Source organism: Aotus nancymaae, unplaced genomic scaffold, assembly GCF_030222135.1.
Source record: "Aotus nancymaae isolate 86718 unplaced genomic scaffold, 86718_ANA_hifiasm-v0.15.2.pri h1tg000011l, whole genome shotgun sequence".
In the NCBI taxonomy this organism is placed as follows: Eukaryota; Metazoa; Chordata; class Mammalia; order Primates; family Aotidae; genus Aotus; species Aotus nancymaae.
The window spans coordinates 56904047-56928683 of NW_026988422.1; the positions used below are offsets into that span (position 1 = coordinate 56904047).

Here is a 24637-nt window from a genome sequence, read left to right on the forward strand (position 1 = left end):
GATGTAATAGCTTTTGAAAAAGGAATCTTGCTGAATTAAAATAGCGAGTCTAATTACTCGGATTCTGAACTCCCTGTTTTTCAACCACAAAAAAAGTATTTTTAATTGCGCTCTCGTTTTTTTCTCCCACTGGAACCCTGAAACAAGTTGTTCCTGAACTTCTGCCAGTTGCGGATGGGCCGTTTCTCGCTCACGTGTTGAGCTGCCCGGCGGGGCGTGCGCACTCTGTGTTCTCTGCTGAGCGCCCGGCGGTCCCGGTGCGGGTCTCCTGGTCACCTGTGGACCACTGGGAGGGACGCGCCCACACGCTCCGGCCGCGCCCACGACAGCTGCGGGGGCCCTGGGACGCTCTAACCCCATGCCTCTTCTGCAGGCTGAGATGCGTCTGCTCCTGCTCGTGCCGCTGCTGCTCGCTCCAGCGCCCGGGTCCTCGGTGAGTGTGGCCCTGCCCCGCCCCCGGGAGGACTCTGCGGAGGAGGCGCGGGCAGGGACGCGCAGGCCCGCAGGCTGCGTTCCCAGGAAAGGGGTGATGTCTGGGAAGATGGGCTGGGAGGAGGCGAGCCCGCGCCGCCGAGCTTCTTGAGAAAGGGCTGGGTCCTTGAAGCCGTCTGGCTAGGGTGACCACAACTGCCCGCTCGGCCTCTGGCGCAGTTTGTTGGGGTGGCACCTTCCCAGGGCTTCCCTCCTTGAGAAGGTGGTGGGAGCTCTCCAGAACCCCCTCCCCTGGGTGGTCTTCCAAGGTGGAAGGACAGGTTGGGGGCAATGCTGGGGCCAGCCAAGGTGCAGGGCTGGCTGGCCCATCCCACCAGACACCCGTCTTCTGCCTGGAGCCGAGCACGGCTTCCCCAAGCTGAGGTGTTTGGACCTAGAGGTTTGCGGTGCCAGCTTTTTTCCTTTTCCCTTGGGGTAGCACCTAGGGCAGGGCTGTCCCATGGAACCTTCTGAGATGGTGGAACTGTTCTGTGTCTCTGCTGTCCAGTAAGTAGCCCCTACGTCCAGTGAGCACTTGAAATGTAGATGAAATGAGTTTTAATTTCAGTTGACTTTAATTAATTTAAATTTATTTTTAAATTGTTTAAATATGTATTTATTTATGAAACAGCATCTCACTCTGTTGCCCAGGCTGGAGGGTACTGGCATGGTTTGGGCTCACTGTAACCTCCACCTCCTGGGATTAAGCGATTCTCCTGCTCAGTCTCCTAAGTAGCTGGGACTCCAGGCGTGTGCCACCTCACCTGGCCATAATTAATTTAAACAGTCACACGTGGCTAGTGGCTACCATATTAGACTGCAAGCTGAGACAGTGGACACAGGAAGCTGGATGGGGTCAGAGTTGCTGTGTCATTAATGGGGGCCCAAAGGCCAGGGCTCTCTGGAGAAGGTCCCTGGGTCTTGAGGATGGACAGGGAAGCTTCTAGACCATAGGCCCCACCTTTGGGGAGGAGAGGGTCTGCAGAGCTGGGTGCTGCCCTGGCTCAGTGCCTGGGAGAATAGAAGCTACAGAGGCACCTGGGCCCTGTCCTACCCCAGAAGAAATCTCCCAGGGTGACCCGCAGCCCTGCCCACCCCTCTGTGAGGCGGATGGGAGGTAAGAGAAGAAGGATCCTTGTGAAAGGACCCAAACTATTTTCTGCCTTGGGGAGGGCAATGGGAAATGCCACATCTGGCATCTGTGGGTGGAGGCTGAGAAGGGCATCTCTGCAGGGGTGTGTAGGGCAGGCAGGATAGATGGCAGCGGTGGGCATCAGGCACTTCTCCAAGAGCCCTGTGAACCCAACATGGGCCACAGCTAGAGTGGTGGGTGGGCCAGCGCTAGCCTTTTTCATGTCCTCTCCACTACCTGCCAGCTTCCCACAGTCCCCTCTGCCACCCCATGAACCTTGCTCCCTAAATGCCACTCTTAGGTCCTTCAGCATGTGCTTGTGGCCCAGCTGCATAAAGGCCAAAGCCCAGGTGGAGGGGGCAGCCAGACAGTGTCCAGGCCCTAGGAGTAAATCCAGAGCCACCTCAGCAGGCAAATCATCAAGCCTTAGATTGCTCTAATTTGGCGGTAATAATGCCCACCCCAGAGGCTGTCATGCAGATGAAACAAATCAAGGTTTCCAAAGCGCCCTGGGTCCTATTAAATCCTTTCTCCCTTAGAAACACCCTGAGTAAGGCTGAGCGCGGTGGCTCACGCCTGTAATCCCAACACTTTGGGAGCTGAGGCGGGTGGATCACAAGGTCAGGAGATTAAGACCATCCCGGCCAACATGGTGAAACCTCGTCTCTACTAAAAATACAAAAAATTAGCCAGGCATGGTGGAGCGCACCTGTAGTCCCAGCTACTTGGGAGACTGAGGCAGGAGAATCAGTTGAACCTGGGAAGCGGAGGGTGCAGGGAGCAAGATTGTGCCATTGCACTCCAGCCTGGATGACACAGCGAGACTCTGACTCAAAAAAACAAAAACAAAAACAACACCCTGCGTAGCCCCTGAGCCTCAGATGGGGCCGGGCATGGCCTGAGCTGAGAACTCTTCTCACCCTGCCCTCTATGAGTCTGCAGGGGCGTGGCCCCGCTCACAGCTCCCCTGCCTCCCTTCGTCACTAGGGCAGGAGCCACCCTGTCGAGAACCTTCTCTGGATCACTTAGTGCTGCCAGGGGTCAGCCTGAACAGAATGAGCAGATGAATAAAGGTGGCAGCCTGCGTGTTCCTGGGCCTCAACCTCTCTTCCACCTGCACGCGGGTGTGCATGCATTCTGTCTCTTACACACACACACACACACACACACACACACACAGGGCAGTTGATTCCCCGGGAAATAGTGTGCAGCAGGAAAGCGGACTCCTGAGTGGCTCCAGGTGAGACTTGGAGGCGGCATGGGCGGGGTGCCTAGAGCAATATGAGACAGGTGAGGACAGGCCCCAGGTGAGGCTGGATCAGCTCATTCCAGCTTCACACCACGTTGGGCAGTTCATGGTTTGAGTAATTACAGAGCAACAGTGTGCTTGTGCTGCCTGTGGCTGAAGGTGCTTTCCTTCCTCAAAGAGACAGTGTGGAGCGCGTGAACAGGGCACAGCTCTAGGGTGGGATGGGGTAGGGCTCCTGGCTAGTGAACACCAGCCTCACAGGGGCCTCACAGGTGCTGGGCACAGAAGGCAAGAAGGCATTCTGGAAACAGCACGCCCCTTAGGGGGCCCTTATTCAGGTCAGTCCTGCCCCCTCCTTATCCTCATGGCCAGGTGGTGGCTCCATGGCAGGGGTACCCCTTGTTGTCTTAGCCACATCAGTACGCCAACCCCAGCTCTGGGGAAGGGTGGATTTTGCTGGTTGCTGTGCCAAGAAGCCAAGAGACATCCAAACAGGCCTTGGTCAGAGGGTAATTGACAGCCAGGCCCAGGCCAGCAGCTAAGAAAGAGCCATTCCTGAAGACCTCTCCTGAATACTTAAAATGTGAGATGAGGCTGCGTGTGGGGCGGGGGCTGCCAGAATCCCACCTGGGACTGCAGGGAGTCCTTTTCTCTGGAAAGTCACCCTCCACTCTCAACACTATCTTCCCTTGTGAAACTGAAACTTGATCCAAGTAAATTTCAGTTTAACTTTCATTGCGAGAACACTTTGAAGTTTTGGCTCATGGTTTTGAAAGCTTAGAGATTTTTGTCCCAGTTAGAACTGAAGGAGGAGATGATTTTACAAAGCGAAAGCTAAGAGCTTTCGTCCGGCCAGCGCTTCCTTCTTGGTTGTATGTGTGGTTCGGCAAGCTTAGCGTGGTTTGTTCTGATTCAGGGTTCTAGGTCTGTAATAAGACGAGGATAACTCAATGTCTGGCACAGGGATGTTAGAGGTTAGTAAACCTCCTTCCTCACCTGCGATCCAGGGAAGCTGCTCTGGGCTCACCACAGAGGGAAGAGCCCGCTTTTCTATGTGACCACTGAGCTCTTTCTCTGAAAAGTGGGAATGGTATTTTTCCTTGAGATTCTTACGTGGTGATACTCTAAAAAAAGTCCCCTTCCAGCAAATGTTTGCATGTACACCGTATGCCTCCTGGCAAAATTGTGAAGTTACATCTAATCCGTGTCCAAACCTGTAGGGAATCATCTAGTGTCTCATTTGATTCCCCCAGGGAGGTGGGGGCACAGCCCTGGCAGGGGAGCGGAGGCCTGCAGTGAGGCTGGCTGGCCACTGTGCCCACTTCTTCCTCTGTGGCTTCCTCTCTCTGCCTCACTTTTCTCATCCATGCAATGGGATCTGTTGGGTTGTGAGGATGAAATGAGATAATATGTGTGTAGCATGTGGATTTCTGATGCCAGCTGCAAGGGGTCCAATCTCTCTGGTAGGAAAGTGTATCTGTTAGGATCATAATCCTGTGTGGCATCCCAAGTAACAGTTCTTCAACAAGACAGACATGATCCTCTCTCATGTAAACACCCAGGAGTTGAAGCCTGGGCCTATTCTGTTGCACAACATCCTCCAGGCTCTAGAGTCTTTCTAGCTTTGCTTCACTGTTTGAAGCCTCTATTTCCAAGTTACTTCACAGTCTAAAAGGCTGCTCCAACACCGGCCATCACATCTGCTTTCCAGACAGCCTAAAAGAGTACAGAAGGAAGAAGAAAAGGACAAATGCTCATGCAGCCTCTCTTAAGGAGGTTACTAGCGGTAGCTGCCCAACGCTGATAGTTATATCTCACTGATGAGAACTAAGTGATGTAGCCAGTTAGCTGCAGGAAGTCTAAAATGTATTTTTTAAAATTTCGGGCAGCCAGGCACACAGCTGAGTCAAGTTTTCAAGGGTTCTTTGACAATGGGAGGAGGGGATGAATATTGGGATACTCCTGGGAGTCTCTGCCACAGATTAGCAGGATCCCCCCATGTTGTTTCCCTTTTTAGGGCCTCCTCCCCTACCTCGCTGTTAACCCACAAATACCTGGGCCCTCAAACTGCCCGTGGCTGTGGGGTCCCCACTCCAGTGGCCCCTAAAACTCCAAACTCTTCCCAGCTGCCTCTCAGCTCCTTATGAGGAAAGCAGGCTAATTCTGAAAAAGAGTATGTTTTGGGGTGCCAGGCAGTGTTGCTGAGTCCTAAAGGCTGGCCCCAGAAGGGAGAATCCCAGGCTCCTTGATGGGTGGGGAGTGTTTTTAGGCAGAGCGCCCTTGTGGGGTCCCCGGGCTCAGGCTCTGAGTCGGCACTGCTGATACGTGGTCCTGTCTTCTGCAGGCTCCCAAAGTGAGGCGGCAGAGTGACACCTGGGGACCTTGGGGCCAGTGGAGCCCCTGCAGCCGGACCTGTGGAGGGGGCATCAGCTTCCAGGAGCGCCCCTGCTACTCCCAGAGGTAGGAGAGACGAAAATGGTCTGGCTTGTTAAAAGAGGGCAGGAGCAGGAGATGCTGGCTTCTGGGTGGTGGGCTGGGTGATCGTGGCCTAGGCCAGCCCTGGCCACACCAGCAGAACCCACCAAGCAGCATATTCATTCTGGAAGCAACATCAGTGCAGCACAGGACATCAAACAATTTTCCAGGGCCTTCCACTCGGAGCTGGAGCACACGTGCTGCCTGTGGTCTGCCCCCCCATCCCTCGCCGGTTCCTGATGTTGCACCTGCCTGCACTATGGCAGGTGCAGTCAATTTTGGTGGAATTAGTGAATAATCTTCAACTGGCAATTCCCAACTCCTGTGGTTTCTTTGCCGAGTATAGATGTTCTCCACTTCAAGCAGTTTACTAAGTGCTTGCTGTGTACGCTGCACTCTAGCAGGGTCAGTGGAGGAGGTAGGGCACAGAAGAAGGGGTAGTGAGGCTCTTCTGTCCCGGTTTGTTAAGGGGTTGCTCCTGAGAACCCTATGTGAGGAGGAAGAGAGACCAAGAATTATCCTAAGAGCCTTATACTGATGTCCTGCTTAGATGGCAGGCTGGCGGTACCAGGTGGTGGGTATTACATCTCAGGCACCTCGGGTCTTCTCTGGGAATCTGCCTTAAGAGGCGGTGGAGTGGTCCTGCCTTAAATCTACGTGGTGGTGGAGCTCTGAGTCCTGCTTCTCCCGAGTACCAACACGGCCACCCTGGGGATTTATGGGGCGGGGGCGGGGGGCACCCTCTCGCCTGGCTGCTCCCACTGGAGAGTCCTGCAGAAGTTAGGGCCTGCAGGGAGCCCCAGGACAGGGGTTGGGGACTTCGGCTCTCAGACTGGTCCGCGTCTTCTCGGTGCTCTGGTCCCGTAGGAGAGATGGAGGCTCCAGCTGCGTGGGCCCCGCCCGGAGCCACCGCTCTTGTCGCACAGAGGTAAAGCCCATGGGGCGCGGGTGAGGGCACCAGTTCCCCAAGTCCCTCCCGGCCGACGTCCCCACCTAGATGCGTGCCCCTGGCCGGGGACTGCTCGGTTATCCCAGCTTGGGGTCCTCCTGCCAGTCCACAGCAGGGCTGTGTGGGGACCCTGCACCCCCACCCCCCCGGGGACTGGCCTTGCCCTCTCCAGCCTCAAGCACCTGGAGGTGCGTGCATGGGAGACAGGGCGGGGTGTGGGGGGGGAACTTCACCTCCGGAGGCTCAGACGGGGCGGGTGAGGGAGACTCCCGGGCTCCCTGCGAGGTGGGCGGACCTCGGACTCCGCCTCCTGGACCCCGACTTCCCCTCCGCCCGGCAGAGCTGCCCCGACGGCGCCCGTGATTTCCGGGCCGAGCAGTGCTCGGAGTTCGATGGCGTGGAGTTCCAGGGGCGGCGGTACCGGTGGCTGCCCTATTACGGCGGTGAGCACGGTGGGACTCGCTCTCCCGGGGTCTCTTGTAGACGTTGATGCCGCAGTGCCTATTGCCGTATTATAGAGGCGTTGTCAAACATACACATTTTTAGAGACAGTCTGGCTATGTTGCCCAGGCTGGTCTTGAACTCCTGGGCTCAAGGGATCCCCCCCCCCGCCCCGCCGCGACCTCCCAGGGTGCTGGGATTGCAGGCGCTGTGTCTTACGGTGTACAGCGAATCTTCTAGACCACAGGACCCACCTTGAGGGAGAGATGGAGGCTTGAGTGCAGCAGTGCCATGTCGGCTGAGCAGCTTCGACCTCCCAGGCTCAATCCTTCCACCTCAGCCTCCCAGATAATTTATTTATTTATTCTTGAGATGGAGTTTCGCTCTTGTTACCCAGGCTGGAGTGCAATGGCGCGATCTCGGCTCACCGCAACCTCCACCTCCTGGGTTCAGGCAATTCTCCTGCCTCAGCCTCCTGAGTAGCTGGGATTACAGGCACGTGCCACCATACCCAGCTAATTTTTTTTTTTGTATTTTTAGTAGAGACGGGGTTTCACCATATTGACCAGGATGGTCTCGATCTCTTGACCTCGTGATCCATCCGCCTTGGCCTCTCAAAGTGCTGGGATTACAGGTGTGAGCCACTGCGCCCGGCATAATTTTTTTTTTAAATATGGAATGCTTCATAAATTTGCCTGCTCAAGGGTCAGGGACTGTGCTAATCTCTGTATCATTCTAGTTTTAGTATAAGTGCTGCCAGAGCCAGCATGTGTCAAATACACCATCAATCAACCCATAAAGAATCACCAGTACCCTGCTCCCCCGCCCCCACATACCCATGGCAACCCGATGGCAGCCATTTTGAGGTCTTTCGATCCTTTCTCCCCTTAAGTATGTATATTTTCAAACAAAGCTATGCTGTGTCTATACCATTTTGAGCCTGTTTTTGCTCAGTCTGCTATGGGAAGCGTTCCTCCTGTCACAGAGAGACGGAGGTGGGGAGCCCCAGGAGCAGTAGAAATGGTATCACCCGGTCATCCTGCAGGAGGGGTTGGAAGGGGCTTGGTACACCAAGGCCTCGTTTACCAAGGATCGGGGGCCAAAGGAGATGGTCTGAGTACCTCAGAGGAGGGTATAAGTAATGTTTAGAGAAATAGAGTTCAGGAAAAAAACACCCCCATAAGCACCACGATGTATGTCATTAAGCATTTTAGATGAGTCAGAAGATTCCTCAAGACAACTCTTCTAAGTTTCTGTTTCTCCTGCTTGCTGCAAATGACCTCTGGAGACCCCATGTCACTCTGGATTCCAGAACAATGAGCACTCATATCCTCTGTGTGTGTTGTGGGGATCGTGGCTGTGGGTGTGGCCCCAGTGGGACTCTTTAGTTTTGAGTATTCCCCCTGGATCCTAAAGTGGACACATGTCAAAAATAATTAGAGTATATTCACATGATAGAAACATTGGAAGACAGGAAAGTCTAGAAAGATAGTAGAGGGATGCCATCAGTGGTGTGGCGATGACTATGATCCTGTTTGCACTTTTGGGCTGTTTTAAAATGTGTATATATTTAGATAAATATAAAAATTAAGGTTGAATGCAGTGGCTCATGTCCATAATCCCAGCACATTGGGAGGCCGAAGTGGGAGGATCGCTCGAACCCAGGAGTTTGAGACAAGCCTGGGCAACATGGTGAAACCCTATCTCTACAAAAAATACAAAGATTAGCCAGGCATGTGGGCACACACATGTAGTCCCAGCTATTCAGGAGGCTGAGGTGAGAGGATCACTTGAGCCCAGGAAGTTGAGGCAGAAGTGAGCCAACGTCACACCACTGCACTCCCCCCTGAATGACACAGTGAAACTTTGTCTCCAAAAGAAAAAAAAAATTAAAACCAGGCCAGGTACAGTATCTCCTGCCTGTAATTCTGGTGCTTTGGGGGACTGAGGCAGGGGGAACATTTGAGCCCAGTTGTTTGAAACCAGCCTGGGCACTGTAGGGAGACCCTGTCTCTACAAAAGTAGAATTAGCTGGGCATGGTGGCATGTGCCTATAGTCCCAAATATTTGAGAGACTGAGACTGGAGGACCACTTGAGTCTGGGAGGTGGAGGCTGCAGTGAGCTTTGATTGTACCTCTGCATTCCAGCCTGGGAGACAGAGTAAGATCTCATCTGAAAAACATTAAAACCAGAAAAAATTACCCTTATCCTGCCCCTTTCACAAGATCACTGTTAGCATTTCATTTTCACTCTTCTCACGTTATTTTCTCCATATAGGCTTACATATTTGTAATTATTGCATATTAATTACCATTTTGCATTCTGTGTTTTAAGCATCTTCCCACACCATATAGTCTTCACAATCATCATTTGTAACTGCAAAGTCAGCCTGTGTAATATTCCATTGATAGATAATTTATTTAAAGAGTAGCCTGTTGTGGCCGGGCGAGGTGGCTCATGCCTGTAATCCCAGCACTTTGGGAGGCCAAGGCGGGCGGATCACCTGAGGTCAGGAGTTCGACACCAGCCTGGCCACCATGGTGAAACCCCGTCTCTACTAAAAGTACAAAAAGTAGTCAGGCGTGGTGGTGTGCACCTGTAATCCCAGCTACTCAGGAGGCTGAGGCAGGAGAATCACTTGAACCAGGAGGCAGAGATTGCAATGAGCCGAGATTGCACCACTGCACTCCAGCCTGGGTGACAAGAGCAAAACTCCATCTCAAAAAAAAAAAAAAAAAAAAAAAAGCCTGTTGTCACCACTTCAGCCATGGTAAATAATGCTGATGTAGACTTCAAGTGCTTCACTTTGTCCTGATTCTGGGATTTTTTTCTTCAACTTGATCCTTAGAGGTGCGACAGATTCATAGAGACTGTCCCTTCTCCTTGGGATGAGGTGGGGATCTGTGCCCCCCGCCCCACTGCGGGGGCTGCTGCAGGCCTTTCTGACCCACGCTTCCCTGTTGCGAGGGGAGGCCTTGGGTCCTGGGTTGGCCATCATCCAACCTCAGGATCTCAGTCTTGCTTCCTGCCTACCCCAGCCCCAAACAAGTGTGAACTGAACTGCATTCCCAAGGGGAAGAACTTCTACTACCAGCACAGGGAGGCTGTGGTCGACGGGACGCCCTGCGAGCCTGGCAAGAGGGACGTGTGTGTGGACGGCAGCTGCCGGGTGAGTGCTGCCCCAGCGCCTCCCCTGCCTCGGGGCTGGCTGGGGCTCAGTACGGGTGTTTCCCTGTCCATCACCCACAGGCCCAGGTAGCTGCCATGAACTTGGTGTCTTCTCAAGTTATCAGGACACCAAGCCCAGCTCCTGGTGTCCCTTGCAGCCATCACAGATGCCCTGTGGCCCCTCACCTTCATCCTTGGAGAATGCTAGCCCCACAATGAGAGAAACCCTCTGGGTGGCGTGTTACAGAAACCCAGCTAAAACTGACTTCAGAAAAATAAACAGCGAGGGGCAGCCGTGGGTGCATGAATGAAGTGCTGCTCGGCTTTCCTCTCTGTGGGTCCAGTGTCAGATCAGGCCGGTTCTTTCCAGGAGGCGTGGAGGTGGCCTCCAGCTGCTTTGGGCTTCTACTCTGGCAGCCTGGCCACTCCCAGGGAAAGGGGGCATCGTTCTCAGGAGCTCCAGCCACCAGGGGTTGCCTCTGATTTGTCTTGGCTTGGGACTTACCCTGAACCACTCCGATCTGCCCAAACCCACATTTGGGGGAGCTCCATTCAGATTCCGCAGAAGAGAGGTTTCCCTAAAGGAAAACAGGGCATCATTACCAGACGAGGGGAGATGGGAGCTGAGCAGAAAGATAAGTGATTGTCAGCCCCAGGCCAGTCCCCTCGTGACTGAACCACTCCTGACCACCCTGTTCTGCCTGGGCTGTGCGGGTGCTGTGGTTAGGATGCGATGGGGCCCAAGGCCTGACGTGGCCACGATGCCGTCTCCCATGCCTCCTACATCTCTGCCCACAGGTTGTCGGCTGTGATCACCAGCTGGACTCATCCAAGCAGGAGGACAAGTGTCTGCAGTGTGGGGGTGACGGCACCACCTGCTACCCCGTCACAGGCACCTTTGACGCTAATGATCTCAGCCGAGGTGGGGGTGGTTCCAACAAAGGGCTGTTGCCTGCCCCTTCTTTGCCTCTCCCCGCTCCAGCCTAGACTCCAGGCCAAGTGGCCCTCGTGGCACCGGAAGGCTCTGACCATATCAGGTCACATCTGAAAGGCCCCTGTGGGCTTCGGACCCTTGCCCACTCATGCAGTCTCACCTCCGCTGCCACTGCCTGGATGCCCTCCCCATCCCTTCCCTCTCTGTCTGCTCCGGGTGCCCTGAGCTTTCTGCCACCCTGGCTTTTGCACAGCAGCTTCTTCTGCCAGGGTTGCCATTCCCAGCAGCTCGGCCCTGCCTGGCTCCTGCGTATCCTCTTGCTCCCATTCTGTGCTGCATGGCACTGGAGTCCTTGGGGGCTGCTCTTTCCTGCCATTTGAGGGTGCCAGGGCGGGGTAGCTCAGCACCCCCAGCCGGCGTCTCTGGTCCCACCAGGCTACAACCAGATCCTCATAGTTCCCGTGGGTGCCACCAGCATCCTCATCGAGGAGGCTGCTGCCAGCAGGAACTTTCTGGGTGAGAGCCTGGGTTGGGTCCTGGGCAGGTTTGGGGCTACAGGGGGAGGTGCGGTGCTGCCCACCACCCCCACTCTGGCTGACGGAGGCCGTCTCCTCTGCGCAGCCGTGAAGAATGTTCATGGGGAATACTACCTCAATGGGCACTGGACCATCGAGGCGGCCCGGGCCCTGCCGGCAGCCAGCACCATCCTGCATTATGAGCGAGGTACTGAGGGGGACCTTGCCCCGGAGCGGCTCCATGCCCGGGGCCCCACCTCGGAGCCCCTGGTCATTGAGGTAAACAGGGCTGTGGGGAGAGAGGGCGAGTGGGCAGCACGGTCCCCAAGAGGCCGCCAAGCTCTGCAATGGGGGTTGAGTGGCTCTGGGCCTGTGGCTGGCAGGGGCTGTGGGGCTGTGGAGGGTGTGGGAGTGCCCCCCAGCAGCAGACCCCAACCAGGACCCTCCCGTGGCAGCTCATCAGCCAGGAGCCCAACCCCGGCGTGCACTACGAGTACCACCTGCCTCTGCACCACCCCGGCCCTGGCTTCAGCTGGAGCCACAGCTCCTGGAGTGACTGCAGCGTGGAGTGTGGCGGAGGTGCGGGCGTGGATGGCAGGGGAGGGCGTGGCCCTGTGTGCTGGGGCCACGGCCATGGTGGGCAAGTCACAGCCCTCTCCTCAAAGGTAGTCCCTTCTGGGAGATGGACAAGTAGGCGAGAAATCTTTGTGTTATGGGGGTCACTTTGAGGAAAACCCAGCGATCTGGGGACTCCATGAAGGACGCCAGCCTAAACGAATAGAACCAGAGGGGGCTTCCCAGAGGCAGTGGCCTCTCATAGGAGACACATTCCATCAGGAGCAGAAGCGGGGCCTGGGGTCAGTGATAAGGGGCCAGAGCAGGGCTCTGTCACTCACAGAGAAAACTCTGTGAGGCTCAGTTTCCTCATCTGTCAATTGGGGATGATGTGGCACCTGCCTCGGGGGATCATCTGAGACTGAATGGGGATGAGCTGCGGGGTGAGTGCAGGATGACCTCGGGAAGGTGCTTGGTGAATGTTGACCGGTGGCTGCCCGCTGCGGCTGGGCCTCTGCACAGGTCACCAGTCCCGCCTGGTGTTCTGCACCATTGACCACGAGGCCTACCCAGACCACATGTGCCAGCGCCAGCCACGGCCAGCCGACCGCCGCTCCTGCAACCTTCACCCTTGCCCGGAGACCAAGCGGTGAGGCCTTGCCAGCCCCTCTACCCATGATGGGGCCCCAGAACTTGGGTGGGAAGGGAACAGGGCCTCCAAGCTGCTTTAGGTGTAGGACAAAGAGTCGGGGGGTCCAGGGCTCCCCACGCTGTGGGCGGGGGGTGGGGGAGGTGGCAGCTATTCCTGAGGGAGGCAGAGAATGGGCCTGAGCCCAGGGCTGGTATCTCTGCCCTCTCATGACCACGAGGTACTCAACGCCCACACTGGTGGCAGGAGGGTTTGGGAAGGTTCCAGAGGTCCCTGTCTGTCTGAGCCAGCGGAGGACTTGGCTCTGCAGATGCTGATGGGTGGGCCAGGGGTCGGGCCCAAGGGTCTGTTGGCATTGGCCATGCCTTTGTTCATGCACAAAGGACCTCTTACCTGCACCGGCCTGGAGCGTGGCACCTTGCTGGGGCCCGGCGAGTGTGTGGGAACAGGTAACCTGCAGGTCACAGGCTCCCCTCAGGGCTAGCTCCACCCCATCACCGCCTGGCCTTGGTGGCAGCGGGCCTCCTGGGATGGTGGCAGGCTAGGCTTTGCATGGGGCCTCGGGACTGCTCTTCTTCTGGGTCCTTGCACGTGCGGCCTGGCAGGGCCACTCCACGCATGGGTGAGCACAGCCTCCTCGGAGCTGCCCCTGACTAAGATCAGGCCAAGAGGAATGGAGTCTGACTGGGAGACAGGGACCTGGTGGGAAGGAGAAAGAGGGGTGGGGTGGGGACAGGAAAAGCCAGAGGGAGGCTTGGGGCTCCGAGTAGTGGGGAGCGTAGTGGGGAGCGCTCAGAGAGCCAGGCCTGGTGCTGGGATGCTAAGGAGCACCTGGGTCCTAGTCTTTGTTCAGGTCGGAGGTTCAGAGGATGGGCTGGGGTGGGGGCTCAGGCCGCCTGTGTGAGTGAGAGCTTGTGCCCCTTGGGGCTGGGCTTTGGCCCGTGCTCCTGGGGTGGCCTTACCCGAATCTCCCTCCTGCCAGCTGGAAGGCAGGGCCCTGGGGGTCCTGCTCGGCCTCCTGCGGAGGAGGCTCTCAGTCCCGCTTGGTGTACTGCATCTCGTCTGACGGGGCTGGCATCCAGGAGGCCATGGAGGAGGCTGAGTGTGCCGGGCTGCCTGGGAAGCCCCCTGCCGTGCAGGCCTGCAACCTTCAGCGCTGCGCTGCCTGGAGCCCAGAGCCCTGGGGAGAGGTGAGCCCCTGGCCTGGGTGGGGCTGGTGCTGGGCCTGGGCAGCAGCAGGGCAGGCTGGGCTGTCCTCTGTGGTGGGAACTGAGGTCCTGGGAGGTAAAGTGGCCTGCCAGTTCACCTCGGAAGCTTCAGCCAAGGCTGGAACCAGCAAGTACCTGGATGGCTGGCCCAGGGCTCCTCCTCTTTCTCCGGGATCCCAGGGCAGGGCAGGAAAGGCATGGGCAGGAAGAAACTGGGTATGTTGTTTGGGGCAAGGGAGGGGCTGGCAGTGTCTAGGCTGCCAGTCATTGCTTCCAGCACCTACATATGTTCCACTTGCGAATGGGTGGAAAACACGAATGGGTGACAACCTTAGTCTGTTGTCAGTAGCCATGTTTCAGGCTGTGTGACCTCAGGGGAGTGACTCAGCCTCTCTGGGCCTGGGAAAAACATGGGCAGTTGAGTGCTGTCCACCTCCACACCAGGCTGTCAGGCTGCTAGCTGTCCAACCTGGCGTGGCTCCTCAGCGCAGGGGGAGCTCCTGCTGACAGCCCTGTCCTTGCAGTGTTCTGTCAGCTGCGGTGTCGGCGTCCGGAGGCGGAGTGTCACTTGCCGGGGTGACGGGGGTTCTTTGCTCCATACTGCAGCATGCTCCTTGGAAGACCGGCCACCTCTCACTGAGCCCTGTGTGCATGAGGACTGCCCCCTCCTCAGTGACCAGGCCTGGCATGTTGGCGCCTGGGGTCTAGTGAGTGTTCTCCACCCCCACCTGCTACCTGACCCGGCAGGTGGCTGCACCTGAGTGCCACCCTTGGATCTGACCTGCGCCACCGGGCACCTTCCCCTGCTTCTCTCCATGTGGGTCCTCACCCCCACCCCCACCATTACCCTCACCCTCACCCTCAGGGTCTCTCTCTCCCACCCATGGGCCTCAGTGCTCCAAGAGCTGCAGCTCGGGCACTCGGAGGCGACAGGTCATCTGTGCCATTGGGCCGCCCAGCCACTGTGGGAGCCTGCAGCACTCCAAGCCTGTGGACGTGGAGCCTTGTAACACGCAGCCCTGTCATCTTTCCCAGGGTAAGGACAGGAGGGCAGGGAGGACCCCGGCCCCACCTCTCTCCCCCTCGCTACACACCCAGCAAGCACGTCCTGTCTCCGGGCTTCTGCCTGCACCATGTCCTCCCTCTGGACCCTGCTTCCCCCACATCTCCCCCCGCTGAAGCCTTTGCCATCCATAAGGCCTGCCTCGAGTACAGCCCGACAGCCAGGCTTGCTTTCCTCTACCCAGCAGTAGCATGCTCCCTGCCCCTCCAGCCCCCACAGCATGCTGTCATTTCTGTGGGGCACTTAGATTTGTTTCCTTGTGCTGGGCGTGGTGGCTCACGCCTGTAATCCCAGCAGTTTGGGAGGCTGAGGTGGGCAGATCACAAGGTCAGGAGATCGAGGCCATCCTGGTAAATATGGTGAAACCTCATCTCTACTAAAAATACCAAAAAAAAAAAAAAATTAGCTGGACATGGTGGTGCATGCCTGTAATCCCGGCTACTCAGGAGGCTGAGGTAGGAGAATCACTTGGAACCAGGGAGTTGGAGGTTGCAGTGAGCCAAGATCGTGCCACTGGACTCCAGCTTGGCAACAGGAAGAGACTACTTCTCAAAAAAAACTACTTCTCAAAAAAAAAAAAAAAGATTTGTTTCCTTGTGCTGCTGTTTATGGCTTGTTAGACCTACTCACTATAAGCTTCTTGAAGAGCAGGTCCCCAACTTCCACATTCCTCTTTACACTACCACAGAACTTACCTTACACAGCTAGGTACTCAGTGAATGTTTGTTGAATGACTGAGTGACTGAGTGCTGAGAGAGGGAGGCAGTCCAGGAAGGATTGTCTTCCACATGCCGCTTCTGCCTCTGTCTTCTTCCCGTCATCCCTATCCTGCTGTGAAAGGAGTCTTACAGGCATGAGGACCTGCCGGAGAAAGGGCACTGAGGCCAGTGTTTGCTTGGTGTGTGGATGCCACATTGAGGAAGGGTGTGGGTTGTGGCTGAGCTGGGGATGGCACTAGCGAGGTGGCCTTCTGATACTGCAGGGAGGCATGTTTGGCCTTGACTCATTCATCATGGGGACTCTCCAGTGATTCTCATGCCTCAGCCTTCTGAGTAGTGGGACTAAAGGTGTGCACCACCATGCCCAGCTAATTTTTTAAAAAAATTTTATATCCTGAACTATAGGGATCTTGAGGTGAGGGAAGGCAGAATTTCTATGAGCCATGTGACAGGGAGGCTAAGAACCAGTGGCCTCAGAGTCAACATCAGACTTGGGTTCCGATCTGTAAGTTGTGTGGCCTTGGCAAGTGCTCTGCCTCTCTGATTCTCGGTTTGCACATCTGGACAGTTGGGTTAAGAAGAGTGACTTTCCAGACTTGCGGCGGGTCATGTGGCACAATGCCTGAGCACGTGGAGTGCTTGCCAGGCAGAGTGGGGGATGTAGTGGTAGTGAGGCTGTGTTGGGACTCACTGACCATCCGCAGGGGCCCTGGTGCCTCAGCCGGGGCCTGGTCCTTCGGGCTCACCAGCGGGAGAGCTGTGGACGCTCAGGGTACAGCTCTGCATGGAGCCAGTCTGTTCCCCAGGGCCTTGCTGGCTTCTAAAAGAGGTGGTCTTAAGCCTATCCTAGGGACTGGCAGGACTCATATAGAAAGGAAGAAAAAGGGCTGGGGGGAGGTTTAATCCCAGCCTATAATCCCAACACTTTGGGAAGCTGAGGTGGGAGTATCACTTGAAACCAGGAGTTCGAGACCAGCCTGGGCAACATATTGCAACTAGAAATTATTTTTTAAAAATTAGCCAAGCATGGACTGGACGCAGGGGCTTATACCTGTAATCCCAGCACTCTGGGAGGCTGAGGCGAGAAAGATCACTTGGGGCCAGGAATTTGAAACTAGCCTGGAACATGGCAAAACCCCATCTCTACTAAAAATACAAAAATTAACCAGATGTGGTGGCGGGCGCCTGTAGCCCCAGCTACTTGAGAGGCTGAGGCATGAGAAGTGCTTGAGCCCAGGAGGCAGAGGTTGCAGTGAGCTGAGATTATACCATTGCACTCCAGCCTGGGCAACAGAGAGAGAGAAAAGAAAAAATTAGCTGGATGTGGTGGTATGTGCCTGTAGTCCCAGTTAGTTGGCAGCCTGAGGTGGGAGGACCACCTAAGCCCAGGAGTTTGAGGCTGCAGTGAGCTATGATTGCAGCACCACACTCCAGCCTTGGCAATGAGTGAGACCCTGTCTCTTTAAAAATAATAAAAATATTAAAAAAAAAAAAAAAAGAAATGGAAAAGATAGTTTCAGGGCATAAAAGAAGTAAGCTTTATTGCTATCCTTTTTTGTTGTCCTGGTCAGCAAAATATTGTATACTTTCTAACATTACTATTTCCTTTTTTATTGATAAACAGTAATTGGACATGTTTATGAGGTATGTGTGATATGTTGATACATATATACAATGTTTAATGATCAAGTCTGCGTATTTAGGCTATCCATTGCCTCACACATTTATCATTTCCTTTTTTTTTTTTTTTTTTTTTTTTTTTGAGAGTCTCACTCTGTCACCCAGGCTGGAGTACAGTGGCACAATCTTGGCTCACTACAGCTTCCACATCTTGAGTTCAAGCGACCCTCCTGCTTCAGCTTCCCAAGTAGCTGGGATTACAAGTGTGCACCACCATGCCTGGCTAATGTTTGTATTTTCAGTAGAGGTAGGGTTTCACTATGTTGGCCAGGCTGGTCTTGAACTCAAACTCCTGACCTCAAGTGATCCTCCTGCCTTAGCTTCCCAGAGTGCTGGGATTACAGGCATGAGCCGCCATGCCTGGACAAATGTTCCTCATTTTTTGTGTTGGGAGCATTTCGGCTCTTCCCTTTGAGCCGTCTTGAAATATACAATATGTTGTTAACTGTAGTCACCCTACTATGCTATCAAACACTGGAATTTATTCCCTGTGTCTTACTATGTGTTTATATCCATTAACCAGCCTCTCTTCATCACCCTGCACCACACTTCTCAGACTTTGGTAACTGTCATTCTACTCACTATATCCATGAGATCAACTTTTTTTAGCTCCCACATATGAGTGGGAACATGTAGTATCTGTCTTTCTGTGCCTGGCTTATTTCACATAACACAACTGTCATTCTACTCACTATATCCATGAGATCAACTTTTTTTAGCTCCCACATATGAGTGGGAACATGTAGTATCTGTCTTTCTGTGCCTGGCTTATTTCACATAACACAACTGTCATTCTACTCACTATATCCATGAGATCAACTTTTTTTAGCTCCCACATATGAGTGAGAACATGTAGTATCTGTCTTTCTGTGCCTGGCTTATTTCACATAACACAATGACCTCCAGTTCCATCCGTGTTGCTGCAAATGACAGGATTTCATTCTTTTTTATGGCTGAATAGTATTCCATTGTGTATATATACCACATTTTCCTTAACTGTTGACTCTTTAGGGTGATTCCATATTTTGGCTATTGTGAATAGTGCTACAGTAAACATGGGGGTACAGGTATCCCTTTAATGTACTGATTTCCTTTCTTTTGGATAAATACCGAGTAGTAGGATTATTGGATCATGTGGTAGTTCTATTTTTCGGATTTTGAAAACATACTGTTTTCTATGGTGGTCATACTATTTTGCATTTCTACCAACATTATAGAACAGTTCCCTTTTCTCCTCATCCTCACTAGCATCTGTCATTTTTTTGTCTAATAGTCATTCCAACTGGGGTGAGATGATACCTCGTTATGGCTTTGATTTGCATTTTCCTGATGATTAGTGATGTTGAACATTTTTCATATACTCATTGGCCTTTTGTATATTTTGAGAAATATCTAGTCCTTTGTCCACTTTTGAATGGGATTTTTTTTTTCTTTTTTTGCTGTTGAGTTGTTGCAGTTCCTTGTATATTAGTGATGTTGAACAGCACCATTTTATCTATGGTGCTGTTCATTTTGCCCAGCTAAATTTTTCTGTTTGTTTGTTTTTTGTAGAAATGGGGTTTTCCTGCATTGCCCAGGTTGGTCTTGAACTTCTGGGCTCAGGTGACCCATCACCTCAGCCTCCCCAAGTGTTGGGATTATAGCAGTAAACCACCGCACCTAGCCTCAATGCATTTTGAGTTGATTTTTGTGTACGGTGAGAGATAAGTGTCTAGTTTCACTCTTCTGCACATGGGTATCCAGTTTTCCCAGCACCATTTATTGAAGAGAGAGTTCCTTTCCTAGTGTATGTTCTTGATGCCTTTATAAAAAAATCAATGGGCTATAAACACATGGATTTATTCCAGGGCTCTCTCTTCTGTTCCATTGCTATATGTGTCTGTTTTTATGCCAGTACTATGCTGTATGAGTTTATAGCTTTGTACTGTTTTTTGTTTGTTTTTGAAATGGAGTTTTGCTCTTGTTGCCCAGGCTGGAGTGCAGTGGCACAATCTTGGCTCACTGCAACCTCTGCCTCCTGGGTTCAAGCAATTCTTATGCTTCTGCCTCCCAAGTAGCTGGGATTACAGGTACCTATCATCATGCCTGGCTAATTTTTTGTATTTTTAGTAGAGACAGAGTTTCATCATGTTGGCCAGGCTAGTCTCAAACTCCTGACCTCAGGCGATCCACCCACCTGGGCTTCCCAAAGTGCTGAGATGATAGGCGTGAGCCACCACACCCAGCCTGTACTGTATTTTGAAGTCGGATAGTGTGATACCTCCAGCTTTGTTCTTTTTGCTCAGTATTGCTTTGGCCATTTAGGGTCTTTTTTGGTTCCATACAAGTTTTATGATTGTTTTTCTATTTCTGTGAAGAATGTCATCGGTATTTTGATAGAGATCACCTTGAATCTGTAGATTGCTTTGAGTGGTGTGGTCAGTTTAACAAAATTAATTCTTTTGGTCCATGAACATGGGTTGTCTTTCCATTTGTTTGTGTCCTTTTCAGTGTCTGTCATCAACGTTTTATAGTTCTCATTGTAGAGGTGTTTAACTTGCTTGATGACATTTCTCCCTAGGTACTGTTTTTGGTAGCAGTTGCAAATGAGATTGCTTTCTTGATTTCTTTTTCAGCTAGTAATAGTTCACTATTGTATATAGAAACGCTTGAACTTCTGGGCTCAGGTGACCCATCACCTCAAAATCAAATAAAAACTGATTTTCGTATGTTGATTTTGTATCCTACAACTTTCCTGAATTCATTCATTGGTTCTAATAATTTTTTGGGGCCGGGCGCGGTGGCTCATGCCTGTAATCCCAGCACTTTGGGAGGCCGAGGCGGGTGGATCATGAGGTCAAGAGATCGAGACCATCCTGGTCAACAAGGTGAAACCCCGTCTCTACTAAAAATACAAAAATTAGCTGGGCATGGTGGCGCATGCCTGTAGTCCCAGCTACTCGGGAGGTTGAGGCAGGAGAATTGCTTGAACCCAGGAGACGGAGGTTGCAGTGAGCCGAGATCGTGCCATTGCACTCCAGCCTGGGTAACAAGAGTGAAACTCCGTCTCAAAAAAAAAAAAAAATTTTTGGTCGAATATTTTCTGTATGATTATGACATCTGCAAAAAGGGACAGTCTGACTTTCTCTTTTCCAATTTAAATGCCTTTTATTTCTTTCTCTCGCCTGATTGCTCTGGCTAGGACTTCCAGTACTATCTTGAATAAGAGCGGTGATAGTGGGCATCTTTGTCTTATTTTAGTGCTTAGAAGAAAGGCTTTCAGCTTTTGCCCATTCAGTGTGATGTTACGGTGGATTTGTCATATAGTACCTTTCTTCTGTTGAGGTATGTTCACACTGTGCCTAGTTGGTCAAGAATTTTTGTCATAAAGAGGTGTTGAATTTTATCAAGTGCTTTTTCTTTGTCTATTGAGAGGATTATATGGTTTTGTCCTTCATTCTGTTGACATCAGCATCACACTTACGGATTTGCATATGTTGAACCATCGTTGCATCTCTGGGTTGAATCCTACTTGATCATGGTGTAGTATCTTTGATGCGTTGCTGGATTTGGTTTACTAGTATTGCTGAGAATTTTTACATCTGTGTTCATCTGGAATATTGACTTGTATCAATAATGAAATGTTTCATTTTTTTGTTATATCCTTGTCTAATTTTTGTATCAGGATAATACTGATTTCATAGAATAAGTTAAGAATAATTTCCTCCTCTTCAATTTTTTTGAATAGTTTGAGAAGAACTGATATTAGTTCCTTTTCATAAGTTTGAAGAATTCAGCAGTAAAGCCATCTGGTCCTGGACTTTTCTTTGCTGGGAGACTTTTTATTACTGATTCAATCTTGCAACTCATTATTGGTCTGTTTAGGTTTTCTATTTCTTTTTTTTAAAATTATCTATTTTAAGACCCATTATAGGTTTTCTATTTCTTCCTGGTTCAATCTTGGAAGATTGTACATGTCCAGGAATTTATCCATTTCCTCTAGGGTTTTCTTTTTTTTAAGAGACAGGGTCTCGCTATGTTGCAGGCTGGAGTGCAGTGGCTATTCACAGGCACGATCCCACTACTGATCAGCACGGGAGTTTTGACCTGCTCCATTTCCGACCTGGGCCGGTTCACCTCTCCTTAGGCAACCTGGTGGTCCCCCACTCCCGGGAGGTCACCATACTGATGCTGAACTTAGTGTGGACACCCAATCGGCATAGCACACTACAGCCCAGAACTCCTGGGCTCAAGCGATCCTCCCACCTCAGCCTCCCTAGTAGCTGGGACTACAGGCATGTGCCACCGCACCTGGCTTCTCTAAGCTTTTCAATTTGTTACCTTATAGTTGTTCCAAGTACTCTCTGATAATCGTTTGTGTTTCTTTTTCCTTTTTTTTTTTTTTTTAGATAGCATCTCTCTGTTACTCAGGCTGGAGTGCAGTGGCATGATCTCAACTCACTGCAACCTCTGCCTTTTGGGTTCAAGTGATTCTGGTGCATCAGCCTCCTGTTGTAGCTGGGACTACAGGTGTGTGCCACTAATTTTTTTTTTTTTTTTTTTTCTTTTTTTCAGTAGAGGTGGGGTTTTGCCATGTTGCCCAGACTAGTCTTGAACTTCTGAGCTCAGGCAATCTGCCTACCTTGGCCTCCCAAATGCTAGGATTACAATTATGAGTCACTGTGCCTGGTCTGTCCATGTATTTCTATAGTTTCAAAATTTTCTCTTATTATTGATTTCTAGATTTATTTCATTGTAGTCTGAGAAAATACTTGGTATAATTTAGATACTAAAAAAATTGTTGCAGCTTGTTTTGTGGCCTAACGTAGGTCTATCCTGGAGAATATTTCATGTGCTGATGAAAATAATGCGTATTCAGGCCGGGTGCGGTGGCTCACGCCTATAATCCCAGCACTTTGGGAGGCCGAGGCGGGTGGATCACGAGGTCAAGAGATCGAGACCATCCTGGTCAACAAAGTGAAACCCCGTCTCTACTAAAAATACAAAAATTAGCTGGGCATGCTGGCACACACCTATAGTCCCAGCTACTCGGGAGGCTGAGGCAGGAGAATTGCTTGAACCCAGGAGGCAGAGGTTGTGGTGAGCCGAGATCGTGCCATTGCACTCCAGCCTGGGTAACAAGAGCGAAACTCCGTCTCAAAAAAAAAAAGAAAATAATGCGTATTCAGCAGCCGTTGGATAGAATGTTCTGTAAATGTCAGGTTCATTTTGTCTGTGGTGCTGTTTATTTATTTATTTTTAGATACAGGGTCTAACTCTGTTGTCCAGGCTGGAGTGCAGTGGCGTGATCACAACTTACTGTAGCCTCAAACTCCTGGACTTCTGCCTCAAATTCCTGAGTAGCTGGGAATATACGTGCACACTACCATGTCTAGCTAATTTTTAAATTTTTGGTAGAGACGAGATCTTGCTGTGTTGCTCTGGCTGGTTTCAAACTCCTGGCTTCGAGGTATCCTCCTGCCTCGGCCTCCCAAAGTGCTGAGATTATAGGTGTGAGTCACCATGCTGGGCCTCTAAAGTAAAGTTTAAATCTTATGTTTTGGCTGGGCATGGTGGCTCACACCTATAATTCTAGCACTTTGGGAGGCTGAGGTGGGAGGATTGCTTGACGCCAGGAGTTTAAGACCAGCCAGGGCAACAAGTAAGACTCCATCTCTAAATAAAACAGTGTTAGGTACATATGTATTCAGGATTGTTATATTCTCTTACTGAATTGATTGCTTTATTATTAATGACACTCTTTGTCTCTTTTTAGTTGTTTTTTTTTTTTTTTTTTTTTTTTGCCTTACACAGTCATGAACCTTTAGGTGTTATATAAAGTCTGTTTTATCTGACATAATATAGCTAATCCTGTTAGCTTTTGGTTTCTGCTTGTGTGGAATATCTTTTTCCATCACTTCACTTTCATTCTATGTGTGTCTTTACAGGTGAAGCGAGTTTCTTGTAGGCAGCATATAGTTTGGTCATTTTTTTTAATCCCTTAAGCCAGTGTATATCAAGTGGAGAATTTAATCTGCTTACATTCTAGATTACTCTTGATAAATGAGAACTTATTCCTGTCATTTCACTAATTGTTTTTCCTACTGCCAAGCTTTACACGTTTTGTTTCTTCCTTCCTTCCTTTTTTTTTTTTTTTTTTTTGAGACAGTCTCGTTCTGTCGCCAGGTGCCAGGCTGGTGTGCAGTGGCATGATCTCGGCTCACTGCAACCTCCACCTCCCAGGTTCAAGCAATTCTCCTGCCTCAGCCTCCTGAGTAGCTGGGACTTTGGGCATGTGCCACCACACCCGGCTAATTTTTGTATTTTAGTAGACACAGGGTTTCACTATGTTGGCCAGGATGGTCTCGATCTCTTGACCTTGTGATCCGCCCACCTCGACCTCCCAAAGTACTGGGATTACAGACATAAGCCACTGTGCCCGGCCTCTTTCTTCCTTTCTTATTGTTTATCATTGTGACTTGGTGGTTTTCTGTAGTGGTAACATTTGAACCAATGCATTCTCTTTCTCATTTGTGTATCTGCTCTTCAAGTGAGTTTTACACTTGTGTTTTCATGATAGTAGATACTATCCTTTTGTTTCCAGGTATAGGATGCCTTTAAGCATTTCTTGAAGGGCCAGTCCAGTGGTGATGAGTTCTTTCAGTTTTTGCTTGTCTGAGAAAGACATTATTTCTACTTTATTTTTGAAGGATAGCTTTACTGTGTATAGTATTCTTGGCTCACAGGTTTTTGTTTTGTTTTGTTTTTCCTTTTTTTAGCACTTGAAATATTCATCCCATTCTCTCCTGTGCTGTGTGATTTCTGCTGAGAAATCCACTGTAAACCTGATGGGGAATTCCAGGACATGTAACTTGATGTTTTTCTCTTGCTGTTTTTAGAATTCTTTTCTGTCTTTGACTTTTTACAGTTTGACTATAATATACCTTGGAGAAGATCTTTTGGCTAGAATCTATTTGAAGATCTTTGAGCTTCTTGTATCTGCTATGATTTTATTAAATAGGTTTTCTACATCTTTGCTCATCTCTTTCTAGAATTCCTGTTATTCAACATTTGGTTGCTTTGTTTTGGTTTTCCTTATGTCACAGAAGCTTTCTTTATTCTTATTTCTTTTCTTTATTTTTTTGGCCTGATTGGCCAAAGTTCTTCAAGTTCTGAAATTCTTCTGTTTGATCTAGTCTGCTGTTGAAGCTTTTGGTTGCATTTTAAAAATTTCATTCATTCTTCAGTTCTAGGATTTCTGGTTTTTTTTTTTTTTTTTTTTTTTTTTTTTTACTGATATCTCCTTGTTGAATATCTCATTCAGATTATGAATTGTTTTCCCAATTTCTTTGTATTTTTAATCTGTGTTTGCTGGTATCTCAGAGTTCGTTCGTTTCTTCCTTCCTTCCTTCTCTCACTTTTTTCTTTTCTCTCCTTTTCCTTTTTCTT

The 24637-nt window shown here is 50.9% G+C and overlaps 1 protein-coding gene across 1 annotated transcript in view; it reads left to right on the forward strand.

The window, feature by feature from the left end:
• The first annotated feature begins 358 nt into the window (after positions 1 to 358).
• The window catches only part of PAPLN (papilin, proteoglycan like sulfated glycoprotein), a 51003-nt gene continuing 26724 nt past the window's right edge, over positions 359 to 24637 (forward strand). Inside the window, exons 1-13 of the mRNA XM_064375021.1 lie at positions 359 to 433; positions 5197 to 5312; positions 6195 to 6255; positions 6617 to 6719; positions 9757 to 9887; positions 10685 to 10808; positions 11256 to 11336; positions 11442 to 11614; positions 11791 to 11914; positions 12413 to 12539; positions 13522 to 13729; positions 14272 to 14454; positions 14642 to 14783. Of these exons, the coding sequence (XP_064231091.1) occupies positions 359 to 433; positions 5197 to 5312; positions 6195 to 6255; positions 6617 to 6719; positions 9757 to 9887; positions 10685 to 10808; positions 11256 to 11336; positions 11442 to 11614; positions 11791 to 11914; positions 12413 to 12539; positions 13522 to 13729; positions 14272 to 14454; positions 14642 to 14783 (1648 nt within the window). The remainder of the gene's footprint in view (positions 434 to 5196; positions 5313 to 6194; positions 6256 to 6616; positions 6720 to 9756; positions 9888 to 10684; positions 10809 to 11255; positions 11337 to 11441; positions 11615 to 11790; positions 11915 to 12412; positions 12540 to 13521; positions 13730 to 14271; positions 14455 to 14641; positions 14784 to 24637) is intronic.